General features: G+C 49.3%; 1 protein-coding gene across 1 annotated transcript in view; it reads left to right on the forward strand.

The window, feature by feature from the left end:
• Positions 1 to 27,551, forward strand: part of myo18b (myosin XVIIIB) — a gene marked incomplete at its 5' end in the record, with an annotated part of 28,940 nt that extends 1,389 nt beyond the window's left edge. The window contains 32 exon segments of the mRNA XM_080509862.1: positions 336 to 448; positions 450 to 510; positions 3,502 to 3,592; positions 4,327 to 4,519; positions 5,629 to 5,709; positions 6,009 to 6,129; positions 6,226 to 6,373; positions 6,938 to 7,121; positions 7,302 to 7,470; positions 7,821 to 7,930; positions 8,002 to 8,196; positions 9,083 to 9,226; positions 9,961 to 10,050; positions 10,121 to 10,240; positions 10,496 to 10,604; positions 10,951 to 11,075; positions 11,202 to 11,356; positions 12,403 to 12,526; positions 12,868 to 13,068; positions 14,383 to 14,493; positions 15,541 to 15,645; positions 15,846 to 16,007; positions 16,122 to 16,235; positions 17,116 to 17,232; positions 17,345 to 17,428; positions 17,592 to 17,729; positions 19,305 to 19,490; positions 21,730 to 21,863; positions 22,924 to 22,965; positions 24,382 to 24,549; positions 24,619 to 25,556; positions 27,432 to 27,551. Of these exon segments, the coding sequence (XP_080365988.1) occupies positions 336 to 448; positions 450 to 510; positions 3,502 to 3,592; positions 4,327 to 4,519; positions 5,629 to 5,709; positions 6,009 to 6,129; positions 6,226 to 6,373; positions 6,938 to 7,121; positions 7,302 to 7,470; positions 7,821 to 7,930; positions 8,002 to 8,196; positions 9,083 to 9,226; positions 9,961 to 10,050; positions 10,121 to 10,240; positions 10,496 to 10,604; positions 10,951 to 11,075; positions 11,202 to 11,356; positions 12,403 to 12,526; positions 12,868 to 13,068; positions 14,383 to 14,493; positions 15,541 to 15,645; positions 15,846 to 16,007; positions 16,122 to 16,235; positions 17,116 to 17,232; positions 17,345 to 17,428; positions 17,592 to 17,729; positions 19,305 to 19,490; positions 21,730 to 21,863; positions 22,924 to 22,965; positions 24,382 to 24,549; positions 24,619 to 25,546 (4,823 nt within the window). The 3' untranslated portion in view covers positions 25,547 to 25,556; positions 27,432 to 27,551.
• Positions 27,552 to 27,805: the final 254 nt, after the last annotated feature.

Raw genomic sequence — 27,805 nt, forward strand, 5'->3', positions numbered from 1 at the left:
CCCTGAAATGATTCAGATTTGTAAAAGAAGAAGGAAAAACAAACATTAAATTTTTGGGGGAAAAGACAAGAAACTGCTTTGAAAAGAGTCAAAACGGTTAAAACAGTTAAAATTAAATCAGAACTGGTTAAAAATAAAAAGTTTGAAATGTGATGAAATGTTAACGTCTGAACTTTTTTTGACGTTATTGAAATTAAATTATACATCGTTTATGTTTATTGATCAAAAATGTATATGAACCTTTACGTGTGTGTGTGTGTGTGTGTGTGTGTGTGTGTGTGTGTGTGTGTGTGTGTGTGTGTGTGTGTGTGTGTGTGTGTGTGTGGTGTGAGCAGTGGGTCGCAGGCAGTTCGTGAGCTTCGACAGCTCCCAGACGTGCAGCAGCGTTCTGGGCTGCGAGGGAGACGACCTGCACACCGCCGTGTTCAAACACCACCTGAGGCAACTGCCTGCAGAGAGCCACCGGGGGCAGCAGAGAGCGGGGCGGCGGCACGGCGGAGGCAGAGGAGGGTGAGGAGGAGGAGGGGGAGGAGGAGGAGGAGGAGAGGAGGGGGCAGAGGAGGAGAGGAGGATGGAGGATGAGGAGGAGGAGGAGGGGGGGAGGAGGAGGGGGAGGAGGAGGAGGAAGTGGAGGAGGAGGAAGAGGAAGTGGAGGAGGAGGAAGAAGAGGTGGAGGAAGAAGAGGAGGAGGGGGAGGATGAGGAGGAGGAGGAAGAGGGGGCAGAGGAGGAGGAAGAGGAGGAGGCTGAGGAGGAGGAAGAGGAGGAAGAGGGGGAGGCTGAGGAGGTGAAGGCAGAGGAGGAGGGTGAGGAGGAAGTGGAGGAGGAGGAGGAGGAAGAGGAGGTGAAGGCAGAGGAGGAGGGTGAGGAGGAAGTGGAGGAGGAGGAGGAAGTGGAGGAGGAGGAGGAGGAAGAGGAAGAAGAGGAAAAGGAGGGGGAGGAGGAAGAGGGGGCAGAGGAGGAGGAGGAAGAGGAGGAGGAAGAGGAGGAGGAGGGGGAGGAGGAGGAGGAGGGGGCAGAGGAGGAGGAGGAGGGAGGAGGAGGAGGAGGAGGAGGAGGAGGAGAGGAGGAGGAGGAGGAGGATGAGGAGAAGAGGAAGTGGAGGAGGAGGAAGAAGAGGTGGAGGAAGAAGAGGAGGAGGGGGAGGATGAGGAGGAGGAGGAAGAGGGGGCAGAGGAGGAGGAAGAGGAGGAGGCTGAGGAGGAGGAAGAGGAGGAAGAGGGGGAGGCTGAGGAGGTGAAGGCAGAGGAGGAGGGTGAGGAGGAAGTGGAGGAGGAGGAGGAGGAAGAGGAGGTGAAGGCAGAGGAGGAGGGTGAGGAGGAAGTGGAGGAGGAGGAGGAAGTGGAGGAGGAGGAGGAAGTGGAGGAGGAGGAGGAGGAGGAGGAAGAGGAAGAAGAGGAAAAGGAGGGGGAGGAGGAAGAGGGGGCAGAGGAGGAGGAGGAAGAGGAGGAGGAAGAGGAGGAGGAGGGGGAGGAGGAGGAGGAGGGGGCAGAGGAGGAGGAGGAGGAGGAGGGGGAGGAGGAGGAGGAGGAGGAGGAGGAGGAGGAGGAGGAGGAGGAGAGAGGAGGATGAGGATGAGGAGGAGGGGGCAGAGGAGGAGGAGGAAGTGGAGGAGGAGGAAGAGGAAGTGGAGGAGGAGGAAGAAGAGGTGGAGGAAGAAGAGGAGGAGGGGGAGGATGAGGAAGAGGAAGAAGAGGAGGAGGAAGAGGGGGCAGAGGAGGAGGAAGAGGAGGAGGCTGAGGAGGAGGAAGAGGAGGAAGAGGGGGAGGCTGAGGAGGTGAAGGCCAGAGGAGGAGGGTGAGGAGGAAGTGGAGGAGGAGGAGGAGGAAGAGGAGGTGAAGGCAGAGGAGGAGGGTGAGGAGGAAGTGGAGGAGGAGGAGGAAGTGGAGGAGGAGGAAGTGGAGGAGGAGGAGGAAGTGGAGGAGGAGGAGGAGGAGGAGGAAGAGGAAGAAGAGGAAAAGGAGGGGAGGAGGAAGAGGGGCAGAGGAGGAGGAGGAAGAGGAGGAGGAAGAGGAGGAGGAGGGGAGGAGGAGGAGGAGGGGGCAGAGGAGGAGGAGGAGGGGAGGAGGAGGAGGAGGAGAGGAGGAGGAGGAGGAGGATGAGGAGGAGGGGGCAGAGGAGGAGGAGGAAGTGGAGGAGGAGGAAGAAGAGGTGGAGGAAGAAGAGGAGGAGGGGGAGGATGAGGAAGAGGAAGAAGAGGAGGAGAAGAGGGGGCAGAGGAGGAGGAAGAGGAGGAGGCTGAGGAGGTGAAGGCAGAGGAGGAGGGTGAGAGGAAGTGGAGGAGGAGGAGGAGGAAGAGGAAAAGGAGGAGGAGGAAGAGGAGGTGAAGGCAGAGGAGGAGGGTGAGGAGGAAGTGGAGGAGGAGGAGGAAGTGGAGGAGGAGGAGGAGGAGGAAGAGGAAGAAGAGGAAAAGGAGGGGGAGGAGGAAGAGGGGGCAGAGGAGGAGGAGGAAGAGGAGGAGGAAGAGGAAGAGGAGGAGGATGAGGAGGAGGAGGGGGAGGAGGAGGAAGAAGTGGAGGTGGAGGAAGAGGAGGAGGAAGAGGATAAGGAGGAGGAGGAGGAGGAGGAGGAGGGGGAGGATGAGGAAGAGGAAGAAGAGGGAGGAGGAAGAGGGGGCAGAGGAGGAGGAAGAGGAGGAGGCTGAGGAGGAGGAAGAGGAGGAAGAGGGGAGGCTGAGGAGGTGAAGGCAGAGGAGGAGGGTGAGGAGGAAGTGGAGGAGGAGGAGGAGGAAGAGGAGGTGAAGGCAGAGGAGGAGGGTGAGGAGGAAGTGGAGGAGGAGGAGGAAGTGGAGGAGGAGGAAGTGGAGGAGGAGGAGGAAGTGGAGGAGGAGGAGGAGGAGGAGGAAGAGGAAGAAGAGGAAAAGGAGGGGGAGGAGGAAGAGGGGGCAGAGGAGGAGGAGGAAGAGGAGGAGGAAGAGGAGGAGGAGGGGGAGGAGGAGGAGGAGGGGGCAGAGGAGGAGGAGGAGGAGGAGGGGGAGGAGGAGGAGGAGGAGGAGGAGGATGAGGAGGAGGGGGCAGAGGAGGAGGAGGAAGTGGAGGAGGAGGAAGAAGAGGTGGAGGAAGAAGAGGAGGAGGGGGAGGATGAGGAAGAGGAAGAAGAGGAGGAGGAAGAGGGGGCAGAGGGAGGAGGAAGAGGAGGAGGCTGAGGAGGTGAAGGCAGAGGAGGGAGGGTGAGGAGGAAGTGGAGGAGGAGGAGGAGGAAGAGGAAAAGGAGGAGGAGGAAGAGGAGGTGAAGGCAGAGGAGGAGGGTGAGGAGGAAGTGGAGGAGGAGGAGGAAGTGGAGAGGAGGAGGAGGAGAGAGGAAGAAGAGGAAAAGGAGGGGGAGGAGGAAGAGGGGGCAGAGGAGGAGGAGGAAGAGGAGGAGGAAGAGGAAGAGGAGGAGGATGAGGGAGGAGGAGGGGTGAGGAGGAGGAAGAAGTGGAGGTGGAGGAAGAGGAGGAGGAAGAGGATAAGGAGGAGGAGGAGGAGGAGGAGGAGGATGAAGGTGTCTCTCCTCTCTCCAGGTCCCAGGTTAACAGCAGTTCAGTGTGTCGACGGTTTGGCCTCCGGACTTTATGAGGAACTTTTCACCGCCGTCGTTTCCCTCATCAACAGGTAGACACTCATTCATTCATTCATTGATTCATTGATTCCATTCATTCATTCATTCACTCGTTCATTCATTCACTCGTTTCAGTCGTTTGTTTGTTCATTCACTCGTTCATTTTGTTCATTCATTCATGCATTCATTCATTCATTACTACGTCCACTTCTTAATGAACTCATCTGTCATCAACAGGTATGTGCACATCTGTCTCAGGTATGTGCACATCTGTCTTTCATCCATCCATCCATCCATCCATCCATTGATTCATCCATCCATCATTTTATCACCATCCATTCATCTCCACATGCAACATTTCATTCCTTCATTCCTTCATCTACTCATCATCACTCCATCCATAACTGCATTCCTCAGTTTGTCCATTCCTCTTTTTATTCATTCATTCACTCATCCAGCCACCCATTGATTGATTGATTGATTTATTTATTTCATTCATTCCATCCTTCCTTCCTTCTCTGATCCATCCATCCATTAATTCCACCGTCTATGTTTCCGTCCCTCCACCCTCCGTCCATGTTTTTTTTGTTTTTCCTCCACTGAAGTGACAGAAGTTCAACATCGTGACGTCACACGAGTTTCCCCCCTCAGACTCACGAGACAGAACCTCGTTGTGTCAGTCAGCTGTGGAGCCACCTGTTGTTTTTCTGCCACGCGGAGGGGGGCGGGGCCTGCGAGTGACGCAATGTCTGTGTGTGTGTGTGTGTGTGTGTGCGCGCGCGTGCAGGGCCCTGAGCGGCCAGCAGCTCGCGCTGGCCTCCGTCATGGTGGTGGACACGCCGGGCCTGAGGAACCCCCGCCACTGGGCGGCGGATCGCGGCGCCGGCTGGGCGGAGTTTTGCCACAACTACCTGCAGGAGCGGCTGCTGGAGCGGCAGCACGCGCACACCTTCACTCACCCGCTGGAGCGGTACGCCCAGGTAACACACACACACACACACACACACGCACGCACGCACGCACGCACACACACACACACACACACACACACACACACACACACACACACACACACACACACACACACACACCGGGAGAACGTGCAGACTCAGCGAAAAAAAAAAAACACAAACTCGGCTTCACTGTTAAACAATCGACTTTATTATTTTAAAAACTTGAGATTTAAACTTCTGATTTTATTATTATATATAATCTCTGTGGATATTATTATATATTGGTATTTAGTTCGTTTTAGAGGGAGAACTTATTCTCTCTCTCATTTAATTATATATATATATATTTCTTTTTTTTATTTATTTTTTGTTTTATTTTATTTCTTTAAGCTTGAGGTTTAAGCCTCTGATTTTCATTATTATATATAATTTCTCTGGATATTGTTATATATTAGTATGCACTTTTTATAGGGAGAGCATGTAAACTCTTTCTCTCTGTATGTATATATATATATGTACACATACACCATATATTTGTATGTTTATACATATATATGTAGTGTGTGCATGCACACTCTATATATGTTATTTTTGTATTTATATACATATATGTATATATGTATGTATTCTATATATGTGTGTATATATATGTGTGTGCTTGTGTGTATATATATATATATATATATATATTTTTTTAAGCTTTTTAAAGCTTTTTTTTATCAATATATATTATTTCTGCCAGAACAGCCTAGCAAATATATATATATATATATATATATATAACTTGAGATTTAAATTTAAGATTTTATTATTAATAGTATTATATAGGAAGTAAAGAAACAGTTTGAATTCAGGACAATAGATCTGTTTATAAAATATTAATCTCAGGTTGATATAATAAATCAACCCTTCTTTGATTATTTCACTTCTAAAAACAACTTTTCTTAATTTCTATGTTTATTTTCATCCCGACAAACACACGATAGTTAAATCGCCATCATTTTCCCCAAATGCAGATTTTCTACGGTCTCAGGAAGCACTGACGTATGTTTGTTTTTGTTTTTTTAATAAAGACCCTCCTTCTTTAATTTTTTCTTCAAAACGTCAAGCTTCCATAAACATCCGCTGCGTTTCAGGAGAACGTCCAAGTGGAGTTCGAGTGCCCAGAGAGCAGCCCCACCGAGGTCGTGTCCGCCATCGACCAGCCGCCTCCGCAGGTAAAACGCCCGGGAACGACGGTGGCCAACGTGTATATATATATATATAGACAGAAATATCACAATTATTAACTCAACCATCTGCATTTCTAATGAAAGACCAGCGACGTTAAGACTCTCAGGTGACGTCACACCTGCTGTCGGAGTTCTGGGGTCTGAATTTCACCATCGACACCATGTTTATATGAAACAGCAGTGGGCCCAGTATAAAACCTTGAGGAACTCCTAATCTGTTTTTTTTCCCCCTTTTAGCTTTGATTTTGATTTTCTATGTGTGTGTGTGTGTGTGTGTGTTCCAGGTCCGCGCCGCAGAAGGAGACCCCAGAGGTCTGTTGTGGGTCCTGGATGAGGAGATGGCGACGCCGGCCTCCACAGAGAACAACGCCGTGGAGCGAGTCTGTCAATATTACAGCAACACCGGTAAAACTAACAAACAAAACACCAGAAGACGAACGTGTGCATGAGTGTGTGTGTGTGTGTGTGTGTGTGTTGACGCACGGCGCCCCCTGTCTGCAGTGCGTCAGTGCGAGCAGCCGCTGCAGTGCGAGGTCAACCACCTGATGGGCGGTGACCCCGTCCGCTACGACCTGACCGGGTGGTTCGGTCTGATCCAGAACAACCCGTCTGCTCTCAACGCCATCTGTCTGCTGCAGAACTCCACCATGTGAGTCCCGGCGCCGAAACCGCCAATCCCCCCCCCCCCCCCGGGGGCGCCGCGCTCCCAAGCGTGAAGTCAGATCTCTCAGCGTAACACCCTGCTAACAGCTCCACGCAGGAAGACGTCTGATTGGGGATTCGGGAATCAGCGGAGTGTATCGTCTTCTTTTATCGACCCTTTCAGGACTTTCCTGTACGTTAATATACTCTTTCACGCAAAAGCCTCGTTCACGCCGCAGGCAAATGCGACACAATAATGCAACCGCCTCGGAGGAAGCGCCGCCGGCAAAATGTTCAAAGCTGTGCCCTCGATTTTCTGGGACCCCTTTATCGCACAACCACTTGAAAATCAATCTACACGCCCTGATCAGCGTTGCCAGATCTGGCGCGGTATCCAGCAATTGGGGAGCCTAAGGGCCAGTCGGAGGGGGGGGGGTTCCATATCGTTTGGGCTTGAAATGGTGAGTCAGATCTGGCAACCCTGGATGAAATCGAGTCGTTATGTGGTCCCCGGAGCTAAGTTAGAATGTGAGACTTTTGTGGGAACGTTCCGCCTCTCGTCTCTCCCCAGCGACGCCGTGAAGGCCTTGTTCAGTCCCCGGATCTCGCTGCCCCCTCTGTGCCGGGGCCTGGGGGGTCTGGAGGGCGGCAGCCAGCGCTCCCTGCAGAGGAACGGCACCGTCAGGAAGACCTTCAGCGGCGGCATGGCGGCCATTCGACGGCACTCGGCGTGCATCGCCGTGAAGCTGCAGGCCGTGAGTGACCGACTCCGTCCCACAAAAATCTGACCAAACCTCTTGGTAAAGCGGGCCGAGAGCGGAGCCCTGAGGAACTCCACACGTTTATCCATTCTCTTCTCTGTGTGTTTGTCACCTGAGAGTTTCCTCCCCCACCCGTTCATTCTCTGGCTGAACTCTCTGGCCCCGCCCCCTCAGGACGCTCTGGTGAATGTGATTCGTCGAGCCCGGCCGGTCTTCCTGCAGTGCGTGAGCGCCAAGTGCGACGGCGGCGGTGGCGGCGGCGGCGGCAGCTTCGACGTGCCGGCTCTCCGAGTGCAGCTGCACTCCACTCAGATCCTGGCGGCGCTGCAGCTCTACCGCACAGGTCGGTGGTCGTCTCTGACGATACGTAACTAAACGGGTCCAGGATCTTAGGGGAGTGTTCACAATTCCCCGGTTTGGTCCGGATCACAGTCTCTTCAGAATTATAATAATAGTGGGAATTTGGAAAATATCTCGCGGAAATCTCTCGAGAAAGAAGTAGTGAGGAAGATTCTTATTGATTTCTGGAAGACTTTATATCGCGGTTGTTTGAGGCTACCCTTTAGCCACGAGCTAACTAGCCTAGCCAGTCCCGGATTATCAGAAAGTAAAAGGCCCCTTAAAGACTCGCCTGGTATTTTTTTTTTTTTTCTTCGTTTCCGTGGCTTGAGCTGAACCTTTTCTCCCTCGCAGGTTACCCCGAACACATGAGCCTGAGCGACTTCAGGTGTCACTTCCAGGCGCTGTCGCCGCCCATCATGAAGCGCTACGCCTCCATGTTCGTCAGCCACGACGAGAGAAAGGTGAGGCGGCGAGCGTGAGGAGGTTCTCCGACCATGGCGTGAATACGGTTCCGTGTGTGTGTGTGTGGCAGGCAGTGGAGGAGCTGCTGGTGGAGCTGGACGTGGACAAGAGGAGCGTGGTGGTGGGCGCCGGCAGCGTGTTCATGAAGCGCGGCGTGCTGCGCTACCTGGAGCAGCAGAGGGAGCAGCAGGTCTCCGGATGGCTGGTCCGCCTGCAGGCCGCCTGCCTCGGGCACCTCGCACGGCAGATGTACCGCAAACTCAAGGTGAGTGAGGGGGTGGTGGGGTGGGGTGCGGTGGAGGGGGTTATAATCAAGAATCAAGCTAACAAAAATTAAAAAATTAGCTCATGGTGATAGCATCTCTCATTCTTTTTCTTTGTTGTTTGCATCTTGTAGTTTTTTTTTTCCAACACACAACATGACAACCTGAGACATAAGTCAAAAATAAACATGCTAAAATTGCAACAATTTTTTTTAAATTATCCCCAAAAACAGCAATAATAATAATAATAATAATAATAATAATAATAACAATAATAATACAAATAGAAAAGAAATTCAAATGGCCCAAAAAATCTACAAAAAATGGCAAAAAAAACTACTTAAAATTTTATGAGTAACTTTAAAAAAAAAAAGTTTGAAATTGTTAAAACTGCAAAAAAAATTCAATTGAAAAAGTTGTTGAAAATATTTAAAATGGCAAAAAAAAAAGAAAAATAAAATACTTACAAACTTTAAAAATGGAAAAATATCTAAAAACAACCATAAGAAGTCACATGAACATATATAGAAAGATAAGTTCCTATTTTTACTAGAAAATAACGGCCAAGATGTTTCACACTAAATGGCTTAAAATAGTTGAACTTGCGAAAACAGCGAAATATGTTAAAAACAGTTGAGCATGCTAAAAACTGTTTAAATAGCTAAAAAATAATAATAAAACAGCTAAACATGTGAGAAATGGCTAGACATGCTAAAAGCTAAATGGGCTAAAAAATAATCAAACCTAAAAATGTTAAAATAGCTAAAAACCAAAAACTTAAACTTTGTTAAAAAAAAAATATATATTTTAGGTCGGTTAAAACAGCTGAACGTATTAAAATATTTTAACTCTGTGTGTGTGTGCGTGTGTGTGTGTGTGTGTGTGCAGGTGCAGCAGATGGCGGTCAGGTGTCTCCAGAAGAACCTGCGCGCTCTCAGGACGGCCTCCAGGTGGAGCTGGTGGAAACTCTTCTGCAGGATTCGCCCGATGCTCGACGTCAACATGGACAATGAGCGTCTCCGAAACAAAGAGGTTCGGGACGATTCACGACTCGTTTACGCCACATTTGAAGTGAAACAGACGTATCGTTTTTTGCACTTTGGCGATAGTTCGCGTTTTACACGGAAAACGTTTACGCTTTCGCTTGAAATCGCCGAGTGAGCGCAGCCTCATACTGAACGAATCCTAGATACAGCTCGGGGTTTTTGACCGATCATCGGCGGCGGCGCTTTAAGAGCCTGAAAACTGTGTCGTTTTGAAAAAAGTTGTGAAAAAAGAGTGGAGGAATTAGAAAACGCCGCCTCGGTTTTGACGTGCGGACGATGATGTCATCGCCCCGCCTCTTCACCCGATAGCCCCGCGTCCCTCTCCGCGACATCACTGAGTATTAGCCCAGCGATAGCATTAGCGTAGCAGCTTCAGCTAAAAGTCAGCTTTAGCATCATTGATGAATGGTGGGAACAGTTTTGGTTAAAGGTTAGCGTTAGCATCATTAAAGAAACTTCAATAGGAGCTTAGCGTTAGCATCATTGATCAATAATGGGCATGTTTTTACCCCAAATGTTGTCATTAATAAGTAGTTAGCTGGATTATTGCTGCGTCAGCATTAGCAACGGGCACAGCTACGACGTTAGCATTACTCATGAGTCGTTATTTCAGCCTTCAGAGTCATTATGGTCTAGCGCTAGTTTTAATATTTAATTGAGTGTGTGTGTGTGTGTGTGTGTGTGTGTGTGTGTGTGTGTGTGTGTGTGTGTGTGTGACAGGATGAGATTTCAGCTTTGAGACGGCGTCTGGAGAAGTCGGAGAAAGAGAGAAACGAGCTGAGACAGACCACCGACAGTCTGGAGACCAAGGTGACACACACACACACACACACACACACACACACACACACACACACACTGATCGGTTCCCGTTGTGCAGATCACGGCTGTGACCTCGGAGCTGAGTGACGAGCGTTTCCGTGGCGACGCAGTGGGTCAGGCTCTGGATGTGGAGCGGGCCGAGAGGCTTCGGCTCAGCAGAGAAAATAAAGACCTGCAGGTATTACTCTCACTCCTTCACTCTCACTCCTTCACTCTATCACTCCATCACTCTATCACTCTATCACTACTCTCTGACTCACTGCATCACTCCGTGACTCATTCTGTCCCTCTCCGTCACTGACTCTGTGATTCGCTCTGTGACTCACTCCGTCACCCTGTGACTCACTACCCCACTCCGTGACTCCGTGACTCCACCCCCCCACCCCCCCCCCCCGGCCGACTCTCACACCCCCCCGCTGACTCCTCCCCGCAGGCTCGTCTGGACCAGCTGAAGGTTGCCATGGAGACAGTGGAGAAGCAGCTGGACGAGGAGAAGCAGAGGGCGGAGCTCGCCGGGAGTCAGAGAGCAGGAGCGGCGTCAGGTAGGAGGAGGAGGAGGAGGAGGAGGAGGAGGAGGAGGAAGAGTCCTCCAATCTCCCACCATACTGTCAAAAACGCTCACAACACTTTGCGGACAAACGAAACTTTTCAGACGTTCATGCGATCAAAGTAATGGAAGAAAAAGAAACATTAATATTCATATTTAACGTAGATTGTAATCGTACCTGACAACGTTGACTTTACTTGATTACTCCTGGTTCGTGAAACGTTGACGTGTCAAAATAAGAGCCCAAAAACAAAACAAGCAAAAAAAGCCACTTTGAATATTTAAAAAAAGAAAAGTTTGTGTCCCGAGAGGAAAAGTAAATGTGCAGCGCCGCCCCGCAGAGAGCGAGCTGGCCATGCAGCTGGAGTGCTGCCAGACGGAGGTGGACTTCCTGCGCCGGCGGCTGAAGCAGACGGAGGAGAAGGTGGAGGCGGAGCGACAGACGCGACAGCAGCTCGACGCCAAGGTGAGGCCGGACGCCACGGAGGCTCGGCGGAGGGGGGGGGGGGGGGGGGGGGGGCGAGCAGGCCTGACACTGATGAAGCTGTGTGTGTGTGTGTGTGTGTGTGTGTGTGTGTGTGTGTGTGTGTAGGTGTCCTCGCTGCAGGCCCAGCTGGAGCAGTCCAGGAGAAGCGCGACGGACCTGAAGCGTCACTGCCGCCGTGTGACCTCTGACCTTCAGGACGCCCGAGTTCTCACCGACAACCTGCAGAGCCGCATGCATGAGCTGGAGCGCAAGCAGAGGAGGTTTGTGTTTCACCACTTCCTGTTTCCATTTTGCGTCACTACTTCCTGTTACTGCTTCCTGTTTACCACTTCCTGTTTCCATTTCAAGTTACACTTCCTGTTCACCACTTCCTGTTTTGATTTCAAGTTACACTTCCTGTTACTGCTTCTTGTTCACCACTTCCTGTTTCCATTTCAACTTATACTTCCTGTTACTGCTTCCTGTTCACCACTTCCTGTTTCCATTTCAAGTTACACTTCCTGTTCACCACTTCCTGTTTCCATTTCAAGTTACACTTCCTGTTCACCACTTCCTGTTTCCATTTCAAGTTACACTTTCTGTTACTGCTTCCTGTTTATCACTTCCTGCTTAGTCACTACTTCCTGTTACTGCTTCCTGTTTATCACTTCCTGCTTAGTCACTACTTCCTGTTACTGCTTCCTGTTTATCACTTCCTGCTTAGTCACTACTTCCTGTTACTGCTTCCTGTTTATCACTTCCTGCTTAGTCACTACTTCCTGTTACTGCTTCCGGTTTATCACTTCCTGGTTACTACTTCCTCTTACTGCTTCCTGTTTACCACTTCCTGCTTCCATTTCTAGTCACTACTTCCTGTTAACCATTTCCTTTCCCCACTTCTTCTTTCAACTTCCTGTTACCACTTCCCATTACCACCACCCGTTATCACTTCCTGTTTACACTTCATGTTGACTTCTTCCTATTTCAACCTCCTTTTTTCCAACGTTCTGTTTGCACTTCCTGTTTATTTAGTCCCTGTGTACATTTCCACCATATATATGGTCTGCACATACATAGCAATATTGTTGTTTATTTTACAAACATCAACCTGATTTTACATAATATAATATAATGAAATATGATATGATATGATATGATATATAAAATAACTGTGCAAATAACTTTTTTTTACTATTTTACCTAAGCTAACAGGATTTAGTCTTTGTTTGGAGGTATTCTACTATATATATATATATACGACCCGTTAGGACCTTCCTGGTGACGTGAACTGGTACTTAGCGACAGGAGTTTGTGTTTCTGCGTTCAGGTTTGACAGCGAGTTGACTCAGGCCCTGGAGGAGGCGGATAACGAACGTGAGCAGAAGGACAAAGCCCTGCAGGAGAACACGGCGCTGGGATTCGAACTCTACACCCTGAGGAACACCCTGCAGGTTCGGCCGCACGTTTGGATCGAGCGAGGCGTTTAAGGGGTCAGGGTCTATCCTGCTCTCTCTGCTTTAGCGTTAGCGTTAGCTTTAGCGTGAGTGGAAGCCTTTGTCATAAAATAAGATATCAAGTATTTCCCTAAATTCCTGTTTGCTTGAGAAATAGTACCTCATTGGCGTAAATAAAAACTGTAAAGGAGTCGGAGTAGAAATGAAGGCGACTGATGCTCTAACCTCTACTTCAGACTTCCATCTGTCCTTCTATCCTTCCTTCATCCATCCATTTATTCATCAATCAACATTCCCCCAGGAGTCTTACCGTCAACCGTCCCTGGTGTCTTTTTCAGGAGAGCCATTTGGAGGCGGAGCGTCTGCAGAAGCAGAAAGACGAGTTGTGCGCTCAGATCCGGGACCTCAGCCTGCCGGTGGACCTCGCCACGGAGTCGCTGCCCGACCTGAAGAAGCAGCTGCGCCTGCTGGAGGGTCAGTCCGGAGAGCGGGCGGAGGAGGTGACCAGGCTGGCCGCCAGGATCCAGCAGCAGGAGCAGGTCAGTGTGGGTCCGGAGAGTCTACGTACCCTGGAGTACTGTCCATCCAGGAGAGTCTATGTACCCTTGAGTACTGTCCATCCCGGAGACTCTACGTACCCTGAAGTACTGTCCATCCCAGAGCCTCTACGTACCCTTGAGTACTGTCCATCCAGGAGACTCTACGTACCCTGGAGTACTGTCCATCCAGGAGACTCTGCGTACCCTGGAGTTCTGTCCATCCAGGAGACTACGTACCTTTGAGTACTGTCCATCCAGGAGACTCTACATACCCTGGAGTGCTGTCCATCCAGGAGACTACGTACCTTTGAGTACTGTCCATCCAGGAGACTCTACGTACCCTGGAGTACTGTCCATCCAGGAGACTACGTACCTTTGAGTACTGTCCATCCAGGAGACTCTACGTACCCTGGAGTACTGTCCATCCCAGAGACTCTATGTACCCTGGAGCACTGTCCATCCAGGAGACTCTACGTACCCTGGAGTACTGTCCATCCAGGAGACTACGTACCTTTGAGTACTGTCCATCCAGGAGACTCTACGTACCCTGGAGTACTGTCCATCCCAGAGACTCTATGTACCCTGGAGCACTGTCCATCCAGGAGACTCTACGTATCCTGGAGTACTGTCCATCCAGGAGACTCTGCGTACCCTTGAGTGCTGTCCATCCCGGAGACTCTATGTACCCTGGAGTACTGTCCATCCCGGAGACTCTACGTACCCTGGAGTACTGTCCATCCAGGAGACTCTACGTACCCTGGAGTACTGTCCATCCTGGAGACTCTACGTACCCTGGAGTACTGTCCATCCAGGAAACTCTACGTACCCTGGAGTACTGTCCATCCCGGAGACTCTACTTATCCTGGAGTACTGTCCATCCCGGGGACTCTACTTATCCTGGAGTACTGTCAATCCAGGAGACTCTACGTACGAAGAAGAAGAAGAAGAAGAGAAACAGTCATCAGGGACGATGAGAGCTTGACGGTTGTGCAACTTTATGGATGCAAACTGCCGTTAAACCCCAGAAGAAGAAGTGTGGTGGTTATTTATGTTTATCTTAGGCAGTATTTAGGCTCATTTTGCTGCAGTTTCGGGCTTTTATCACATTAGATCTGCACTTTTAGGTGCTTTTGAACTGAATCTCTAGCTTTTCAATTGGAATCTGGCTCGTTTCTTAACCTGCTGAAGTGAATCTTCAGTATTAAAGTGGCAGGAGACAGTCGACACTTTGTCGAAAAACCGATTTCTTCATCTTTTACTGAAAAACTTTTGAAATGAGGACTTTCCACTGTGACGTGTCGTTCCCTCCGGCAGGTCCACATGAGGTTCGAGATGGAGCTGGAGAGGATGAAGCAGATCCACCAGAAGGAGCTGGAGGACAAAGACGAGGAGCTGGAGGACGTCCACAAGTCCTCTCAGAGACGGGTGCTGTCCTCTTTCTTCTATCTAAATAAATTTATTTTCAGCATTCATCCAGAGAAAAGCACTTAAACAAACACAACCAGTCATATGAATTTATCTGATGTACATGTTTGTGTTTTAATTTTATCAAGTGGTTTTACCTATTTTAGTCATTTTTTGCAGATTTACTGCTGTTAAGCCATTTTTAGCAATTTTAGCTGTTTTTACCTAATTCCTTTGAACCTTTTCTAGTGGTTTTAGCTATTTTGGCTTTTTTAAGCAGTTTTAGCATTTTACCTATTTCAGCTATTTTTATTTGAAGCAACTTTACTGTTGTGAAACATTTAATACATTTTAGCCGTTTGTTTGTTTTGCCATAAAGTCCCTCCAGCAGATTCCCAATTTAAAAAAGTACTTCCCATAAAACGAATCACTTAAAACAAGATAAAACAAGACACAACACTGATTTCCAACCAAAGTCCATGTTTTTACAAAGAAACAGGAATTTGTCTCCATCAAACTGTTTGTTTCGCTAAACTGACGCCATTTTGGGGAAACCTGCCGCAAGGGTTTCTGGGAAAATTAAAGATGGCATAGCGGCAGCTCCAGCCGGAATATCGACAACGTTTGACCGATTCAGCACAAAAAACAAACTGTTATTAGACATTTTAGCTGTTTAACTTTTTTGTGTTTTAACTTTTTCAATTAGAATTTAAGTCACTTCATCAATTGAAATGTAGTTTTTCTTCAAACCTTTTGTACTGGTTTGACCATTTTTAGCCATTTTACTGTTACATTTTGCTGTTAGCTACGTAGCGACTTAGCTGTTTTATCTGTTTGTGTTTGAACTTGTTGTAGTTTTTACATACGTTTAAGCAGTTTCGTCTATTTCCCTTTAAACTTTTCTAGTTGGTGGAGCTGTTTTAGCCTTATTATTATAAAAAAAAAAGATAATTTTCTCATTTAGTTCCTATCTTTGACAGACGTTGGAGAGTCGTCTGAATCTCGTGTGTGTGTGTGTGTGTGTGTGTGTGTGTGTGTGTGTGTGTGTGTGTGTGTGTGTGTGCGCAGCTGAGGCAGTTGGAGATGCAGTTGGAGCAGGAGTACGAGGAGAAGCAGATGGTGATTCACGAGAAACACGACCTGGAGGGACTCATAGCGACGCTCTGTGACCAGGTGCACACACACACACACACACACACACACACACACACACACACACACACACACAGGAAGTGGCCGTTTCTCACTCGCGGTATGCGATCTTGAACGCCGTATAAAACTCTTGTAGAGCCGCTGGCTCCTCGGCCGTCGTCGGCACAGTGTTTGGCGTAGCGCAGTAACGCGGCGGTGGCGTCCCCCTCCCCCCCCCCCAGGTGGGCCACCGGGACTTTGACGTGGAGAAGAAGCTGAAGAGGGACCTGAAGAGGACTCACGCCCTGCTGGCCGACGCCCAGCTGCTCCTCGCCACCCTGGACGGCTCGGGCCACGCCGCGCCCAACGGCAGCAAGGAGCAGCTGGAGAGGCTGCACTTCCAGGTGCGGCGGCCGCCTCCCCCTGCTCCCCGTGCTGGTTTTTGAATATCTATTTTTTGGAAAATATTGTTTTTTAACGCGTGACGCGTCGGGTGTGTGTTTGTCGCGTCCGGCCAGCTGGAGGAGAGCGAGGCCAGCCGGCTGGAGGCCGAGAGCATCCAGACCACGCTGACCCAGGAGCTGGACAACTCTCAGGTGGAACTGGAAAACATCTGCAAGCAGAAGAGTGTGGTGAGAGTTTTAGAAAGAGTGAAGAGCGTGGTGAGAGTTTTAGAAAGAGTGAAGAGCGTGGTGAGAGTTTTAGAAAGAGTGAAGTGAAGTGTACCTACCAACCTACCTACTGTACATTTCCAACTACCTACCTGACTACCAACTTACTGTACCTACCCGTCTACTGTACCTTTCCACCTACCTAACTACCGACCTACCTACCTACCTACTGTACCTACCTCTATCTACCTACTGTACCTTTCCACCTACCTACCTACTGTACCTTACACCTACCTACCTCCCTACTGTGTCTTTCCATCCACCTACCTACCTACCTACCTACCTACCGACCTACCTATTGTACCGACCTGTACCTACCTCTACCTACCTACTGTATCTTTCCACCTACAACCTACCTACCTACCTACTGTACCTACCTCCACCTACCTTCTGTACCTTTACACCTACCTACCTACTTACTGTAGCGTTCCACCGACCTATCTACCTACCTACCTACCTATCTACCTACTGTACCAACCTCTACCTACCTACTGTACCTTTCCACCTACCTACCTACTGAGCTACCCACTGTACTTACCCACCTACACACCTACTTACCTCCTACTGTACCTACCGACTGTACCTTCCTTCCTACCTTCTATTGGGAATCTGTGAACTTTGCGTGAACTTTGCATGTCTTCACGTATCCAGAAACGTTAAAAGGTTAAAATGTGACACTTGACGACACGTTGAACCAAGTGAATCTTTTAGAAACCCGGCCGAACCGGCCGGCGGACTCCCACTTACCGTCATTCCCACCTGCCGCCTTTAAATGTCACAAAATCGTAACGGCGGCCGTCGGTTCGGGGCGTCTGACCGTTTTTTTTACCCGTTGCTGCAGGTGGACGAGCAGCTGCTGCTGCTGCAGCACGAGAAGGCCGACCTGCTGAAGAGGCTGGAGGAGGACCAGGACGACCTGAACGAGCTCATGAAGAAGCACAAGGCGCTCATCGCACAGGTGCCCCGCCGCTTCCCCCCCCCTCCCCCGCTCGCCGATTCAGCTCGCGCCTCGTCGGAGCCCAATGTAAACCCCGCGCTCTCCCTCGCCCACCTTGTGTTTTACTCCCCAGTCCTCCAGCGACATCTCGCAGATCCGGGAGCTGCAGGCGGAGCTGGAGGAGGCCAGGAAGCAGAAGCAGTCGCTGCAGGAGGAGGTAACCCGCCTCACGTGATCGCAGGTTTATGGAGCAGCTCCTAATGGGTCGTTTTACCTCCCGTGTCTTGGTGTAACCATGAGCGTCCGCCGCCGCCCTAAAACGCAACGTCCGCTCCCATCAATTGGCTGTTCTGAGTGGCTCGCCTCTCGCTCCCCTGCAGCTCCAGCAGAGCGTGTCCAGGGTGCAGTTCCTGGAGTCGTCCACCGTGGGGCGCAGCATCGTCAGTAAACAGGAGGCCAGAGTCTGTGACCTGGAGAACAAGCTGGAGTTCCAGAGAGGACAAGTCAAGAGATTTGAGGTAGCGTCAGATCCCCCCCCCCCCCCCCCCCCCCCCCCCCCCCCCCCCCCACCCCCCCCCCCCCCCCCCCCCTTTATTTTCTTTTACTCCTTTCTTTATTTCTTCTATTCTTTTTTTCCCCTTTTCCTTTCACCTTTCCTTTTTTCTTTACTCCTTTTTTACTTTCTTTCCTTTTTTCCTCAATCTCTTTTTTCTTTTCCCCTCTTCCTTTTCTTTATCTCTTTTTCAATTATTTTCTTTTCTTTTCCCCTTTATCTTTTTTCCTTTCTTTTCATTTTTCTTCTTTTTTACCTTTAAAAAAATGTATTGTGGTTTCTGACCGCCATGCTGCATGGTGTGGTTCTGGCTGTGGCTCTTGGTGTGGCTGTGGGTGGGGTTCTGGGTGTGGTTGTGGGTGTGGCTCTTGATGTGATTGTGGCTCTGGGTGTGGTTCTGGGTGTGACTGTGGTTCTGGGTGTGGCTCTGGGTGTGGCTGTTGGATGTGGTTCTGTGTGGTTCTGGGTGTGGCTGTGGTTCTGGGTGTGGTTCTGGGTGTGGTTCTGGGTGTGGCTCTGGGTGTGGCTCTGGGTGATTCTGGGTGTGGTTCTGGGTGTGGTTCTGGGTGTGGCTCTGGGTGTGGCTCTGGGTGTGGCTCTGGGTGTCACTCTGGGTGTGGCTCTGGGTGATTCTGGGTGTGGTTCTGTGTGTGGCTCTGGGTGATTCTGGGTGTGGTTCTGTGTGTGGCTCTGGGTGATTCTGGGTGTGGTTCTGGGTGTGGCTCTGGGTGTGGCTCTGGGTGTGGTTCTGTGTGTGGCTCTGGGTGTGGTTCTGGGTGTGGCTCTGGGTGTGGCTCTGGGTGTGGCTCTGGGTGTGGTTCTGTGTGTGGCTCTGGGTGTGGTTCTGTGTGTGGCTCTGGGTGATTCTGGGTGTGGTTCTGGGTGTGGCTCTGGGTGTGATTCTGGGTGTGGTTCTGGGTGTGGCTCTGGGTGTGGCTCTGGGTGTGGTTCTGTGTGTGGCTCTGGGTGATTCTGGGTGTGGTTCTGTGTGTGGCTCTGGGTGTGGTTCTGGGTGTGGCTCTGGGTGTGATTCTGGGTGTGGTTCTGGGTGTGGCTCTGGGTGTGGCTCTGGGTGTCACTCTGGGTGTGGCTCTGGGTGATTCTGGGTGTGGTTCTGTGTGTGGCTCTGGGTGATTCTGGGTGTGGTTCTGTGTGTGGCTCTGGGTGATTCTGGGTGTGGTTCTGTGTGTGGCTCTGGGTGTGGTTCTGGGTGTGGCTCTGGGTGATTCTGGGTGTGGTTCTGTGTGTGGCTCTGGGTGTGGTTCTGGGTGTGGCTCTGGGTGTGGCTCTGGGTGTGGTTCTGTGTGTGGCTCTGGGTGTGGTTCTGTGTGTGGCTCTGGGTGATTCTGGGTGTGGTTCTGGGTGTGGCTCTGGGTGTGGTTCTGGGTGTGGTTCTGTGTGTGGTTCTGGGTGTGGTTCTGTGTGTGGCTCTGGGTGTGGCTCTGGGTGATTCTGGGTGTGGTTCTGGGTGTGGTTCTGGGTGTGGCTCTGGGTGTGGCTCTGGGTGTGGTTCTGGGTGTGGCTCTGGGTGTGGTTGCAGGTGCTGGTGCTGCGGTTGAGGGACAGCGTGGTCCGTCTGGGCGAGGAGCTGGAGCAGAGCGCCCAGGCCGAGGCCCGGGAGAAGGAGAACGCCCGCTACTTCCAGCAGCGTCTGCAGGACATGAGGCTGGAGATGGAGGAGCTGAGCCTGAGGGAGCAGGACAGCAGCCGCCGGCGCATGGAGCTGGTAGGACGCCGCCTCCTCCTCCTCCTCCTCCTCCTCCTCCTCCTCCTCCTCCTCCTCCTCCTCTAATTCAAACTTAGAACTCGTTATAAACTCCCCTTGTGACGTTCTGACCGGTACGGATGCTGATTGGCTGCAGGGACTGTCAATCATGACGAGAGGCTTCAATGCTCATTCGGCTAACGGCTAATGGCTAAAATAGAAATTAAAAAAACGACGGGGAAGTGAAACACTGCTGAATGAATGTAGGAACCTTAACGACTCGTCTCATTGGACGATTCCACGAAGCAACTCTGGATTTCCTTCTTTACGCCAGACGACTCACACGTCCCATCAATGACATGATAGAGAGAGAGAAGGAGGAGGAGAGAGAGAGAGAAGGAGGAGGAGAGAGAGAGATGGAGAGCATGAATGGATGAAGGAAAAATTTAATAAATCAATAAATAGAAATCAATGTAGATTTTCCATCGTACTCCTCCTCCTCCTCTCCTCCTTCTTCTTCTTCTTCTTCTTCTTCTCATTCACTGCAGATTTTCTCTGACCTCTGAGCCGAGCTGCCGAGACGGAGCTTCAATAATAATTATTCAGTTATGAGCACAAAGCAACTGACACAGACAGACACACACACACACACACACACACACACACACACTCCTCTTCCTCCTCGTCTCCATCATCCCTCCCTCATCCTGCTTTCTCTCTCTGACTGTGATTAATCCTCATTGTCTCTTCAAGGTTATGAGCACACACACACACGCACACACACACACACACACACACACACACACACACACACACACACACACACACACACACACACACACACACACACACACACACACACACACACTATCATAAATGCTTATGTGTCGCTATGACAACGGCTGCACCCACACCCGTCTCCTCAAAGCCAACGAAGCCAATAACTTTGAAAGCCTAGTGTGTGTGTGTGTGTGTGTGTGTGTGTGTGTGTGTGTGTGTGTGTGTGTGTGTGTGTTCGGGGGATCTAAGTCTATTCAAACACTCATACTGTGGACATTTCTCGTCCTTGGGGGACGTCAGTCCCTCATTAGGTGAATTTTTTTTTTTAAATGTTTGTTAAGTTGAAGACGTCAGAATGTAGAAGTTCTTCTCCCAGAATCCAGACGGGAAAACTGATGCTGCAGCGCCCCCTAGGAGAGCCAAAGCACCCCCAAGAAATGCGAAATGAAAATTTAAATTAATTTTTTTTAATCAGTGGTTTATTTAGATTATTTTTTAGGTGTGAAGATTCTAATTTGTTGCCTGGTTAATTAATCAATGCAGCAATAAAACATTTTTTAACTAAAAAGCCATGTGATGTGATTCAACCAATCGCTGCATTGACCTTTGAACTCACAGCTTCCTGTTAGTACGAGCACATCTTTCCTGGCGAATGGTAACTAATAGTGACACATGGAGCGCTTTTTGCAAAAAAAAAAAAAAAAAAAAAAAAAGTGAGAATTGAATTTGACATTGGAACTCTGACTCCTGGTTCTCTCTTATTTTTTTATAATTCGATCATTGAACCAGATATTTTTCCTTCCAGTGGAGCCTTGAAGACGTGTGTGTGTGTGTGTGTGTGTGTGTGTGTGTGTGTGTGTGTGTGTGTGTGTGTGTGACAGGGAAAGAAAATAAATCGGAAAAAAAATAAAGCGCAGACGAGATGACTGAATAAATCACTCCGTTCTCGCCATGTCAGCCTGGTATGTAACAGTTTCCCCTAAACGACCCTGACGGCGGTGGGTCACGGGGGTGGGGTGGGGGGGGGGGGTTGGTGGGAGGAGCTGAGCGCAGCGGCGGAGGAGGAAATGCCGCCGGGACGCTCAGAATTTGACTGATGAGGTAATATGGGCTCCAGTGGAGGTAATTGTTGAGGCGGGCTGAGCAGGTGGGGGGTGGGGGGGTAGGGGGGGTGGGGGGATGAGGGGGTGGAAGGGTGGGTCCTCGGTTGACCTCGGCTGAAGGTGGTGCTCGTCCTTTAATCCAGTGATTCCAACCCTTTTTCTGATTCCCGCCATCGTAAACTCACACGCCTTGACCGTTTGCCGATGTCGTGAGTCTGCCGGGCCACACGGGGGAGCTGTTGCTGATTTAAAAAAAATGAAATCTTAACTTTAAAATGGAAAGGAACTATTTGCCACGGCGGATGTGTGAGGTGGGGGATGGGGGGGTTGGAGCCTCTATAAAACAAAGTTTGGCGGTGCCGCTGGTTTGTCTGCAGGACATGCAGGTGGAGGAGCTGAGCGCCGTGCGGCAGACGCTGCAGGCCGACCTGGAGACGTCCATCCGCCGCATCGTGGACCTGCAGGCCGCCCTGGAGGAGGTGGAGTCCAGCGACGAGAGCGACTCCGAGAGGTGAGCGCCACCCGGGGCCGGACTCGCCGTCGGCGTACGTCAAAGGCGCCTCCATACTTTCCACCACCGCAGCGTCGGACACGGAACCGTCCATGCGAGATTTCAAGTTTTCACGTCGGCCCACGCGTTCAGGAACGTAAAGCGACGAACCTCGAAATGTTTCAAGAGACACCAAGAGATACAGAGCCGGTATCGCCGATATCGATCCGATCCAATACTTTTTAATTTATTTATTTTAAATTGAAAAATAGACATTTACAGTCATTCCAATGTGCTTTTATAGAGAAAATAGAAAAGCCCAACACTTTTTAATATTCAATGCATCATGGATTTACTAAATTTGGATACATTTTCATGACTTTGAAGTGTTCTTATTATTATCCTGTGGTTTGTTAATTATTTAAAACCGAGAACATAATTTGGGAAAAGTTTATAGGTAAGCAGAAAATACTTTCGTATCGTTCTAATCAGAATCAGAATGATTTTATTAATCCCCTGGGATGACTCCCTCGGGGAAATTCAAGTTCCAGCAGCTTTTTACAGGACAGGAGCCGCACACAGAGAGCAAAAGAATAAAGGATAAAATAAAATGGGATAATTCTAAAAAAAAATTATAAATAATAATTGTGTACAATATTATATAGACTCTTAACTAACCTTTACTAATGAGAAATAGCAAAAGAAAATAAAAACCCAAATATATAGAAGTGTAAAGTGACGCTTTCAAACATCAAACCAATTTTCTCTCATACATTAGATTTTTTAAATTTTTTAAACATTTTTAAATAAACAAAGTGTACAAATCTATGACGCTACAAATTATTAGAGTAGGTATCGATGTCATCAGTATTTGGACCAATCCGCCCACGACGAGGAGAAATCTATTGTTGTCCTTCGCGAGGGGGGGAGTAGGGGGAGGGGAGGGGGTGTTACGATATTATACACGATAATACAACGCGCTCCCGGCGGATGCGGAAAGTCTGAACTGGCCTTTACGTTTTACACCATCTGGTCTGTTTGGCGAAAACTCAACCTTTCACCGCTCTGTCCTTCAATGCAGCGTGAAAACTGCTGTGGAGTCCCTGACTCGCAACAAAGACCTGTAAGTGTGTGTATGCGCGCGCGTGTGTGTGTGTGTGTGTGTGTGTGTGTGTGTGTGTGTGTGTGTGTGTGTGTGTGTGTGGGCTGGTGCTCTAAAATCTGTTAAAATTAGCATAGAAGAGACTTTGGTTCCCTTAATGAGTAAACGTGATATACGGACAAAAACAATTGTGATGCACGATGTTATTGGCTCAAGCAGTTTTAATATAATTGCTCGATGTGAATGTATTAGCAGATGTAATAACAAGCTGCTGAAGTGGTGCTTGAAACTCAAAAAAAATTTTTTTTTAATGTGGCATGTTTTATTTAAGCTGAAAGGGGTGTAATTCCCTTACAATGCTAATTAAATGTTTGAAAAGTGTTTTTGTTTGATTCTGCTTCTGCTGCCGAGGCATGGTGACGAGAGGAGGGATAAAAAAAAAAAAAAAACATCTTCCAGACGCTGGAAAAATGTAGACATTGTTCTTTCTCGAGACTATTTTCCTTCAAAAAGTGCGTCATGAAAAACAACAACATAGGATGTATTTATTTACTTTATTTATTTCTCAGTTCCGAAGCTCTGACATTTTTCATGCTTTGTCAGTCAAATCCAGTCGTTATGTTGTTTACGTCTGCGTATATTTTTTTATTTTTGTAAACTTTTCGCAAAAACTACCAACTTAAATCGCATAAAGTCTTCAGGGATGATTTGTCGTCATCCATAACAAATCGATATATAGATTTTTTTTGTGGGGGGGGCCTCCAGGAGAGGTGAGGTATTTACACAGCGGAGCTCCGCGGTGAGCCACTCAGCCGCCGCTAGCCGCCGGCGACTAGCACATTTGCTAACTTAGCTCGTGGCTAATGTGTCGCTTCGGCAAGTATCGAGAAATACTGGTGTGAGAGTATTGACTCGGGTGGTTTGTTTACCTGTGATGTTGCTACCTGGCGGGCTAGCTAGCATTGAGACGAGCTAATGGCTAACATGCTAGCGATGCTAACTCGGAAAGAAATGTGGCGTTGGCGAAGGCCTGCGCTCTCCCGACTTTCTTTCTACGGTACTGTAGCACATCTTGGCTGGCATGCGAGCCCTCGATAGACCTGAATGAGTGCTCGCTGGGGTCAAAGGTCAGTAGGGATGGGGGGAGGGGTCACAATATTATTTTACAAAAAGTAGCAAACTGGACGATGTGGCCGAGATTCACAGCGGCGCCTGGTTTGTCGGATTTGTATCACGGTCCAGATCATGAAAGCCAGGGTGCCGTCCTGATTGTGAACCCCCAACCCCCACCCCGCCCCCCTGCCCCCCCAGCTTGCCTGATTGTTGGAGATGCGCCTGCATGCAGTTGATGCTGTTAATGCTGACTCAGCAGCGGAACGGCGGCAGCATTGAGCTCCTCCCCCCTTGCTCAGTGTTTTTTTTTTGTTGCTCCTGCAGCGACTCCGTGTCCAGCGTGGGCTCCGTCGGGACGGAGGACGTCGGCGAGGGGATCCGGACCCGGTTGGGAGTACCGAGGGGAGGATCCCGCGTCGGGGGCGGCTCCTCCTACGGCGACGACGGCGGGCGCCGGTCGGTCGCCGACACCACGAGCACCTACAGCTTCCGGTGAGTCCGGAGTTTCTCCGGTTCTCGTGAGAAAAGCCCCGTTACTCATTGCTCTTCCCGTCTGCACAGGTCCTGCGTGGACGACGACGGATCCGAGGCGGGAGCGGGAAGCAGAGGTCTGGGCCGGGCGCCGTCCTCGTCCGCCCTGTCCGAGCTGCTGGACGGCCTCCGGAAGCGCCGGGCCGGCGGCGACGCGTCCGAAGCGCCGGGCAGCGCCGTTTCCCTGCCGGTCTACCAGACCACGGCGGCCGCCGCGCTCAGGCGCAGGGCGTCGGCCGCGTCCCTGAGCCCGGAGGACGTCCAGGAGCCGCGGCCCGGCCCCAGCATCCTCAAGCCGCCCTCGCCGCTGCTGCCGCGCGCCTCCAGCTCCCGTTCCATCGCCGAATCCGCCGCCTCCGCCACGTCCGGAGTCAGACTCTCGCGCTTCAACTCCAGCGACTCGGTGCTGTCGCTGCCGTCGCTGCCGCGCCTCTCGTCCCTGTCGTCGCCCGTCGCCGCCCGGCACCAGCCGCCCTCGCTGTCCATCCCGGAGGAGGGTCCCGACGAGCCGCCGCGCTCCCTGACCGCGCCCGCCCGGCGCTCCCCTCAGGCGCCGCGGCGCTGCGTGCTCGCGGCAGAGAACGGCGGCGAGGGCTCCCTGGGGGCCGAGCCCATGGTCTTCCAGAACCGGCGCCTGGCGGCGGACCGCGACGACGCGGCGTCCGACATCCTGCCCGCCATCCGGCGGGCGCAGTCCGCCAGCAGCCTGGCCGGCTCGGTGCGGGGGGGCCGCCGGGCGCTCAGCGTGCACTTCGGCGAGCTGCCGCCGTCCACGCGCAGCAGGAGGGGCTCCGACACGGAGTCGTCCAGCTCGGGGGGATCCGGCGGGAGCTCGCAGGGCGGCGGGCCGAGGCGGCGCCTCGACAGGCCGCGGGGGGAGCGGCTGGAGGCGGAGGGCAGCGAGGGCGGAGACGTGGCCTCCGTCATGAAGAGATACCTGAAGAAGGAGGTGGACTGAAGCACATCAGGCGAGTTCTTTTGGGTTTTTGTTTTTTTTTCATTGTTGGGCAGGTCATGTCAAATACCGCTGCAATACTATCTGACACCACCAGGTGTCACTGTGTGACATCAGAACTTACTCGTCTATTTTAGCTAGGATTCTCTCTGGAGCGACTGGACGGAGCGATGAGCATCAGGAAACACTGAACCAATGAAATGAAAACATGTCGGAGGAAGAGATCGGAGCGTTTCAGCAAATAAATCTGAATTTGACCTTTAAAAGTAAAATCGTAACGTTTCACAAAGTCAAAAACCGCAAAAGAAGAGAAAGAGGAGAGATTCAGAAAAGATTGTCTGATAAAAGACGACAACACAGAATCACGTCCACAGATAAAGTAGGGTTGTATCAGGTAGTACGCTATATTAGAGTGCAGTATGATAAAATACAGTGAAATTGTATATTGTAGAATAGCATGATGCAGTGTAGTATAGTGTACAGTGTAATGTGGTGCGGTATAGTGTAGTATAGTCTAGTGTAGTATAATGTAGTGTAGCATAGTATGATTTTACATTGTATGTATGATGTAGTGCATTGGACTTCAGTATAGTATAGTGTAGTATAGTATAGTATGACGTTGTGCGGCATAGTGTAGTATAGTCTAGTGTAGTATAATGTAGTGTAGCATAGTATGATTTTACATTGTATGTATGATGTAGTGCATTGGACTTCAGTATAGTATAGTATAGTATGACGTTGTGCGGTATAGTGTAGTATAGTATAGTACGACGTGCAGTATACTATAGTACACTATGGTATGGTATAATACAGTATAGTGTAGTACAGTGTAGTGCAATATGGTATGGTTTAATAAAGTATAGTACAGTATGTTATGGTATAATACAGTATAGTATAGTACAGTATGATATAGTATAGTATAGTACAGTATAGTGCAGTATGTTATGGTATAATACAGTATAGTATAGTATGATATAGTATAGTATAATACAGTATAGTACAGTATACTATAGTATAGTACAGTATGATATAGTATAATACAGTATGATATAGTATAATACAGTATAGTATAGTACAGTATAGTGCAGTATGGTATAATACAGTATAGTATAGTACAGTATGGTATAGTATAATACAGTATAGTACAGTATAATATAGTATAGTACAGTATGATATAGTATAATACAGTATAGTATATTACAGTGTAGTGCAGTATGGTATAATACAGTATAGTACAGTATAATATAGTATTGTACAGTATGATATAGTATAATACAGTATAGTATATTACAGTGTAGTGCAGTATGGTATAATACAGTATAGTACAGTATAATACAGTATAGTACAGTATAATACAGTATAATATAGTATAGTACAGTATGATATAGTATGATACAGTATAGTATATTACAGTTTAGTGCAGTATGGTATAATACAGTATAGTACAGTATAATACAGTATAGTACAGTATAATACAGTATAGTACAGTATAATATAGCATAGTACAGTATGATATAGTATAATACAGTATAGTATATTACAGTTTAGTGCAGTATGGTATAATACAGTATAGTACAGTATAATACAGTACTTCATAGTAAACGTTGGTTCTGCGTTGAAGTTGTCGTTGTGAGTGTAGAGTAATGTGAGAACCTCCAGGTTCTCTCAGGAAGTCGAATCCTTCCAGGCGTCAATAAAGTGACGCTGCTGCTTGTGATTTGAGTCCAAACCTGCTGGTTCCTCCGGGACGTTCAACACACTGCAGGTATTTCCAGTCCAGACGGCGAGGTGTTTGATAGGAACAGGCTGAGACCTGCAGCGCACGCTTCCTTTATCACTTCCTGTTCCATCCTGACCGTCTGTTTTTTTGTTTTTTTTTTATCTCCAGCAGCCTCCAGCTGTGAGCCTCAGAGTCTGCAGGAGGCCGGACCGACCCCCAGCTCCCAGTCCTCCAATCAATTCTGTTTGTATAGGAATAATAATAAAAAAAATTTAAAAACCAAAAAAAAAACTCTTACATTATTGATTTAATCTGCGATTTCTTTCCATGTGGTGTCATTTCTTTAAACCCTCAAACAGTCAGGAGAAAATAAGAATGCAAAAAAAACATGTTTTGTTTCTTTCGCATTTAAATAATTTCAGCTGAGGAAAGAAAACGAGCCTCATCTAATTCTATTATTTATGTGGGATTATACTCCTGCATTATCTCTTGAAAAGAACAAAAAAAAAAAACTTACAGGAGCAACAACATTTAATTTTTGG

Source organism: Blennius ocellaris (assembly GCF_963422515.1).
Source record: "Blennius ocellaris genome assembly, chromosome: 15".
NCBI lineage: Eukaryota > Metazoa > Chordata > Actinopteri > Blenniiformes > Blenniidae > Blennius > Blennius ocellaris.